Here is an 8,359-nt window from a genome sequence, read left to right as displayed (position 1 = left end):
ATATATATATATATATATATAATTGTTTATTCATTTATACATTCACTCATTTGATTGAGGCTATGTTGGAGCACAACCTTAAAAGGTTTTTCAGTTGAAGAGATCAACCCCATGACTTATTTTTGTAAGCCTAGTACTTATTCTATCAACTCTTTTGCTGAACTGTTAAGTACTCTACCAACCAACATATTTCTCAACCACTCTGCTTACTAATCTATCCACTATCTTCCAGCAGAGAGAGAGACTCAGTGAAACAGCATGATTTTTTGTTAGCTCACAGTTCTAAATATTTTATTTTGCATTGACGTTTACTGTACAAATTCTAGAAACCAGTTATTATTAACCTTTGTAAACCTGTTGAGTATAGGCACCAAATGCTGTGGTATACAGAACTTGATGTTAAGGGTTAATTTAACTTGTCACACTGGATAAATAACATAAATGGAAATGGAAAACAGCAACAAACCTGAGCATACCATAACATTGTGTCTTGTTCTTCATTTTCTTCTTGCCTTCTCATATAATAAAGCTGTACATTTTGTTGAGCACCAACTTTTAATTCATTCATGGGCTCCATTATGAACATCCCAGACTCATCAACAGAATCAGCTGTATCCATTGTTTCAAAGTCCCAAACCTAATAATAATAATGATGATAATAATGATGATGATGATGATGATGATGATGATGATGATGATGATGATGATGATGATGATGATGATGATGATGATGATGATAATATTGCCATGATAGGGTAGGACTGTATTTACATTGTGAAATGTGTAAACACTACAAAAGCAGCACTCCTGCTTACTGGTATGAACATCATCCTGAGCCAGTCATTGAAGGTAAAAATGTCACTAGCCCCTGGAGATTTTCCAGTCAACACTGACAGAACGATCCAAGCTAATTGACCAGATATAATTATTAAAGACAAGGAAGAAAATACCACTGATAAAAGTATAGGAATTTGACAAATTAAGTAAATGTAAGCACCTGGAAATTGAAATACAAAAGATGTGGCATCTTAAAGCAAGAACTGTTCCTGTTATTGTGGGTGCTCAAGGTATGATAAAAAAGGGATGTCAGAAACATCTAAATAACATCCCAGGAGAACCATGTCTCAGAGAAATCACAAGTTTGTGCTGACAAGTACTGCCCACATTCTTAGTAAAACCCTATCCATTTAAATGTCTGTGTTGTATTACATGAAGATATTTTGGTATTGCCCTTGCCATTCCCTCACCAAACTTTCAGTCATATTGTAACATCTCTTATGCTTCACCTTCCCCAGGATGCTGGGTGTGTCTCAGCAAGTGATTGTAACAAACATGTAGATTAAAAGTAAAAAAAATAATAATAACCAAACTCGAGAGCTTAATGAGATACCTAGCCCAAAGAAAGGAAACCTTGCTAGTGACAGTTAGGAATGAGGGGATATTGAGAGCAGAGAAAAAACGGAAAATAAAGGAAGAAGTACAAAAAGGAAACAAAGAAGAATTATGCAAGAAGGGGCTACACAATCAATTTCATGTAGCCACAACTGAAGTTACTGGAAAAAATAGGTGGGATTGGCTGATGAAAGGAACCCTAAAAAAAGAGACCAAAAACACTATACTGGCAGTGCAGGGCCAAGCTATGGCCACAAACTGGAAGGTCAGACTGAGGAATGACCAAGTGTCTCCGCTGTGCTGCATCTGCAATAGAGTGGATGAAACTATTGCCCATATCATGAACGAATACCCTAGACTTGCCCAAAACCACTATAGGTCGTGGCAACATGACCAGGTAGCAAAAGTGATACATTGGAAACTGTGAAAAGTGGCGGCTAGAGAGAGGCAAGATGTAGTATGAGCACAAACCACAGAGAGTGGCAGAGTCGGAGACTAGCAAAATCCTCTGGGATTTCCCAATCCAAACAGATCAAACAGATCAAGTGCTAGAACATAACTGACTGGACTTAGTGGTGGTGGACAAGGTGACCACATATGCTGTATGGTTGACGTTGCATGCCTCTTTGACCCATGAATAGTCAAGAAGGAAGGCGAAAAGATAGATAGATACAACCCTCTTAAGTACGAAATAGCCCAGCTATGGAAAATGAAAAAGGGGAAGATAGTGTCAATTATTGTTGGGTCCTTGGGAACAGTATTGAAAGGTATCAAGAGGAATATAAAGGAAATTGGAATAGAGTGACTAGTAGAACTGTTACAAAAGGTTTGCTTCCTTGGAATGGCCAGAATAATCAGGGAAGTATTAGATAGCTGAAAAGAACGAATAGCATGGTACTGTAGGCTGCAGATAGTAAGCCTGCTATGCATACATGACTCCAGGAGCTCCAACAAAACCTGTGCTTAAAGAGAAAATAATAATAAATACATAAATATATAACAAAAACACCAGGACTAACAAGTATATATAACATGCAGAAAATAGCACTACTAGGTACCATGCACATCCTACATAAAACACTTTCAATACAGTAAAAATAAGAGCATCACAAAGAGCTACGCTCGGTAGTGCAGTGAAAGCACATGATAAAAAAGACTACTGAATAATAATAATAATGATAATAATACAGAAGGCATCAAGAAGAGAATAAAGAAATCAGAATAGAGTGAACGGTAGAAATGTTACAAGAGGTTTGCTTCTTTCCCATGGCCAGAATAATCACAAAAATATTAAATAGTTGAAAAGAACAGATAGCATGGTGTTATAGGCTGCAAGCAGCAAGCCCACTATACATGCAAGATTTCAGCAGTTTCAACAAAATATGAGTTAATAATAATAATAATAATAATAATAATAATAATAATAATAATAATAATAATGAAGAAGACTCCTTGCTGAATAACAGGAAGGCTCCGCGCTGGATAATAACATGGATATGCTACACCAGGCTCTCCATTCAAAAACCAATCTAATCTAATAATATCGGTGGAATGGGATAAAGGAACCTGTGGAAGACTTGAAGGAAGCGGCCTTTTAATGGAAATAATCACAAAAACGAAATTTTACTGCCATACAAAACAGAGTTTCTCCCATACACTATGTCTCAGTGAAACATGTGTGAAAGATACATGCGAAATCATCATCGGAAAGTTTACAAATTATTAAATATAAGAGAAACAAAGCAGTAAGTACGTAAATTGATTACTTATGCATACATTCGAATGTCTACACAATCATATATATTTTTTAATACCCATAGGACTACACATACATCCCAATGTTCACACAACTACATGAAATTTACAGGACACACATACATGCATATGAAAGCACATGTCACAAACGAAGCAAAAAGAATAACAAAACAATTTTAAAAATTTTTCCAAACTAACACAGAGTGAACAATTCATAAGTTTAAAAACAACACAAAAAACTATGCTCAGAGATAAATCTATCAACAAAAAAAAAAAAAAATACAGATGAATACAGATCTGTTAGCCTTAAGAAGCTACGTTATGAGCAATGAGCATTCAGAGAGCTCAGATGTAGTGTTAGCTCAAAAAATTAACCTTAAACAGACAGATCCATTCCCTAATGTCAACATCCAAGCTCATCATGCCTCAATGATAACAAAGCAAAATACAAACCAGATCGGCTTTCACCCAGTTCAACAAGGGCTGTATACCCCAGTGAGGAACCAGACTGGGTACAAAAAATCAGCTACTTGTTCAAATCTTCCCAAAATACAGGATCTGGAAGTACCCCACAACTGGAATATTCCAACAGATGGCCATTCACACTCATCATCAAATAACCAAGACAGAAAGAATGGAAAATGGTCTAGGGGAAATAATAAAGAAGTTCTTAAGGGCTTCTATCATGCCAAGCATTTCCCCACAAATAAATATAATACTGAACAAACCTACCTAAACTGGAAACAGAAGCACTTTGAAGTAAGATCCTACATAGACAGTAACAAACTTGCCAATGTCAGAAGAAACATGATGATAATGAAATTACTAACTGAATTAAAGATTGACCAAATTAAACAATCAGTAAGGGATGAAGGGAACGAAGTTGCAGCTAAAGAAGATACTACAGAGGAAATAATTATAGACCGACCCAAGTCTGATGAAAATACAGTAATGATAAAAAGAGTCAATGTAACTGATAAGCAAAGTGAAATATTCTCTGAACCAACCATAAACATCAAGGCAAATGAAAATCAAACAAATGAAGAAAGTCACACAGAATTTGAACCAACTGAACTAGTTTATCTAAACAATCAAATCATGATTGAATGGCTGAAAATTAAAGAAACTGCAATGAATGAACATGACACTCTCCCAAAATTTCACAACTCTAACCAAAGCCTGAAAATAATTGGTAAAATTTGCCTTGCACTTAAAGATATAATTTCAGCTAATGATGTTGATATTACAGATCTCGGCCACCTGTACTATGCATCCGTGAAAATCTCAACAATTCTGTGTGGTGAAAAGTTTAAAAGACAATAACTTTCCCACAAAAAGCCTACTTGGCAAGAGTATTCAACACCAAATTTAGCTACTTAGGTCTGACATAGAATGTTTAAAATACCTTAAATACATACACACATTCATACATAATCTGGGCAAATTATTCTATCTGTTTTATATTAAAACTGGCCAGATCTGGCCTTGCCCATCTACCCTATAATGTTATCCTAAAAATAAACGATCACATCAAAATCTCGATGCATTTGGCAGATTCTCCATCCCACAGTTAATAGCTTATATAACATGCAAACTTAAAAAGATGAAAGTTAAACAGAATTCAACTCACACGAATGTAGCCATCTTGACCAATGGTCATAAGTTCTCCTTCATCCAAAAAAATTTGCTGAATGTGGCCCACATGGCAGGTTTTGTTATTTTTCCGTCCAATCTGGACTTTAATCAGTCCACCATCCCACACCAACAGGTTTCCCCACTCGCAGCTGGAAACCACCTTGCCATCTGGGAGTTCGACATATCCCTCAATATCTGACATCTCAGTTTTGCCAAATTTCCCAAGATACCCTTGAAGCTTCAAACCTGTGAACGTATTTGCCATTTTCCAGAACCTGTGAGAAAAGAAAAAACAAAAACATATTCATTAGAAATCATCATCATCATCATCATCATCATCATCATCATCAGCAGCAGCATTTAACATCTATTTCACATCTGTTTCCCATGCTGGCATGGTTTGACTGGTTTGACAGGAGCTGGCAAGCCAGAGAACTGCACCAAGCTCCAGTTTTCTAATTCGGCATGGTTTCTATGGCTGGGTGCCCTTCCTAAGGCCAACCACTTTACAACATGAACTGAGTGCTTCTTACATGGCACCAGCAAGAGGTCCTTTAATGCATAAATGCGTGGCACTGGCACAGGTGGTTTTTACACAGCATTAGCACAGGCATTTTTCACATGATGCCAGCACTGGGTGCTTCTTATGTAGTGCTGGCATGGATCCTTTTATGTGATGCTAGCACTCTTTTTATGGCACCGGCATGCACCACTCTAACCCAGCCATACATAATGTGAAGTAACATTGCTGTTTTTATTATTTGTCATAGCTGTTTACCCACAGATCAAATCAAGTAGATCTTTGATCAAAGGCTTGCCAGTTAGGACCATATTGTTTTATTTTTTTCTCTAGCTCTACATTACCCCATGTTTCTTTCCAATTTTCATGACAGTATTGTATCCTCCTACCTCCTATACCTCTTCTTTACTGACTTGCCATCATCTATTCTACTCACCATACTATCTATAACTGAAAGGAACATTAATTTGTACATTTTGAATATCTTGCACAACCTCATACCTTCATCATCCATATCCTGCTGCTCATCCACCTTTCCTCCTGAATCATCATGCTTGGGTGGTGAGGGGTTTGCACTCTGATAACCTTTATCCACCTCGCATGGTTTTCTTGGACATGTGACCTTGAAGATACCTTCTGTCTCATCATTTTATCTTTCCTCCATGCGCCACTCTGCCCAACCATTTGTAATGTGGAGTAACACCACACATTCTCTCACTTAATCCTCCCACAATCCTTATTGTTCTCTGATTCTCTGTCACTAATTCTTTGACACTACTCTTTTTCTTACATCCTATTACCCACTTCCATCTTATCTTATCATTCCACTTATCATTCTACCCATTCGTCTATACAACATCAGATAGCACTGCATCTTCTGCTCAATCCTCTCCATTTTCCAATCAATCTCTAACTCTTTTACACTAAACTCCAGACACTACTTTTCCCTTTCCCTCGCATTACACCCTTCTCTCACACTGTCTCTGTTAATCTCTCTTCTACCACCTTTTCTCAGTAATAAACATGCTTAATTCCAATGAGAGCTGTCTTTGACCCCGATGAAGTGTCCAGATATGGCAAGCAGACCAACCACCTGGTCATAAAGTTCACATATTCAACCAACCCTATCACCAATGTTACTTTGTTGCCCAGTTCCTCCACATAGCTCTATTTCCCTTCCTTTACTCCTATCTCCTCCATTACTCCATTACTCCCATCCTAACATTGTTCTCTCTATTTTTCTAAATCTGTTCCATCTATCAAGGGAGCTCTCTTTCATCTTGCAAGCTACAAGATGATATCCACCAGTACTGATTCTCCAGAAAGCAGTACACTCTATTAGTACTTAGTAATCAATCCGAGCAGTGACAACAAAGGGTTAGGGAGAGAGAGCTGTTTAGTCTTGCAAACAGCAAGGCAATCTATGGTGCCGTTGCCATGGAAAAATATACCCAGTATACTCTGCAGAGGGGTTGGTGTTAGGAAGATCATCCAATCATAGACACAATGCCAAAACTGAGACATTGGAGAAAGACATAATCCTCCTTGTCAGATCTTGTTAATCATTCAATCCATACTTGTATGGAAAACAAACATAAAATGATGATGGTGATGTTTTTATCTCTTTATATTAGCTTAGTTGGAATGAGTTGGTGAGTGACTTCATGCTAATCAGTCAAGTGATCTTTCTTTAAATGTGGTCTGATACATATATATATATATGTCTAGCAGAAGTGTTATTCCAGATGTGGGAGCAGTTCTCCATTGTGGCTCTCACTTGAGCTTTACAGAGGTTAATTGTTGATTGGAGCTGAAGTACATCCTGGTTCTTAAGAGGCAGGCTCATCATTGATAGAAAGATCTAAAACTTGTAGTGATCTTGAGGGTTTCAGCTACATGCTATTCATGTTAAAAGGAGCAAAGTGAGACAATCTTCTCTCAATATGTACTGTGACTTTGTTTTTAAACAATTCAGTAGATTACAATTGATATGACTTCAATGGAGAATGTTTACAAAGTTTTAGTTCATGCAATCAGAACAGATTTTCTAAGAGAAATTCAGATTGTATGTCAGTGATGCCTGGATGCAGAATGTTAGGGAAGAATGAAAGGTGATATCATCTGTGTAAAAGCAGATGTTATTGGAAGTGACAGAAAGTTGGTTGTTAGCATACAATCTTAAAGATTTGAAGGTGGTCCACTGTCAAGAAATACACAAATGACAAACATCAGATTACTTTGGTTGAAAGTTCCCTTACCTGATATGTCCCATTCCAGCAGTGGTCAGATATCCCTCAAGATCAGCAGAGAAGGACACTCGGTATATTTCCTGGGAGAAAGCTTTACATCTCAAGACAATCTGCTCCTGGGACCAATTCCACAGAGTCAGCATATAATCAGGCTCTCCACCTTGGGAAGCCAGTAATGCACCATCAGGACTGAAAACAAACAAACAGATAAATAAATAAATGTCTAGGGCTTACTGAACTGGTAATGCTGTAGATAGAATTATCTGGGGTACTGTCTTTATGGTTCTTTAAGCTGTAAGTGCTAATCCCACCATAGCTGACTTTGCATCTTATCAGCTCCTCTCAAACCATCCAAAACATACCAGTATGGAAAATAGATGTTGTATGATAATGATGATGAGGAGAAGATAGACTGAACATACTTTATTACATATCACTACAACATATAACATATATATATATACACGACACTGCTTTCCCCCTTCCCAGGCTACAGGCCCACACCCCCAACACCCATACTGTTAGGATTGGCACTCTCAACGTCGGCACGCTGAAAGGTAGATCTGGTGAAATTGTTGAGATGCTTGAACGGAGATGCGTAGATATGTGCTGCATCCAGGAAGTAAGATGGAGAGGAGGTTCTGCGAGGTTCCTCACAGGCAAAGAACACAGGTAAAGAGAATGAATGGGAGGAAGAGAGCCTGCCGTATGTCGACCCAATAGAGGGACCAGCTATCCGAGTTGATAGTACCAGGGTAGATAAAGCAATTAAGAGTATGAAGACAGGGAAAGCCCCCGGCCCATCAGG

The 8,359-nt window shown here is 37.8% G+C and overlaps 1 protein-coding gene across 1 annotated transcript in view; it reads right to left on the bottom strand.

Moving 5' to 3' along the window:
* The window catches only part of LOC106873590 (cilia- and flagella-associated protein 44), a gene marked incomplete at its 3' end in the record, with an annotated part of 187,418 nt that overhangs the window by 143,618 nt on the left and 35,441 nt on the right, over positions 1–8,359 (bottom strand). The window contains exons 5-7 of the mRNA XM_014921024.2: positions 7,561–7,740; positions 4,778–5,057; positions 467–637 (exon numbers count right to left, since the gene is read on the bottom strand). Of these exons, the coding sequence (XP_014776510.1) occupies positions 467–637; positions 4,778–5,057; positions 7,561–7,740 (631 nt within the window). The remainder of the gene's footprint in view (positions 1–466; positions 638–4,777; positions 5,058–7,560; positions 7,741–8,359) is intronic.

This window comes from Octopus bimaculoides, chromosome 5 (genome assembly GCF_001194135.2).
Source record: "Octopus bimaculoides isolate UCB-OBI-ISO-001 chromosome 5, ASM119413v2, whole genome shotgun sequence".
NCBI classification, from domain to species: Eukaryota; Metazoa; Mollusca; class Cephalopoda; order Octopoda; family Octopodidae; genus Octopus; species Octopus bimaculoides.
This window is presented reverse-complemented; position numbering and strand designations above follow the sequence as displayed.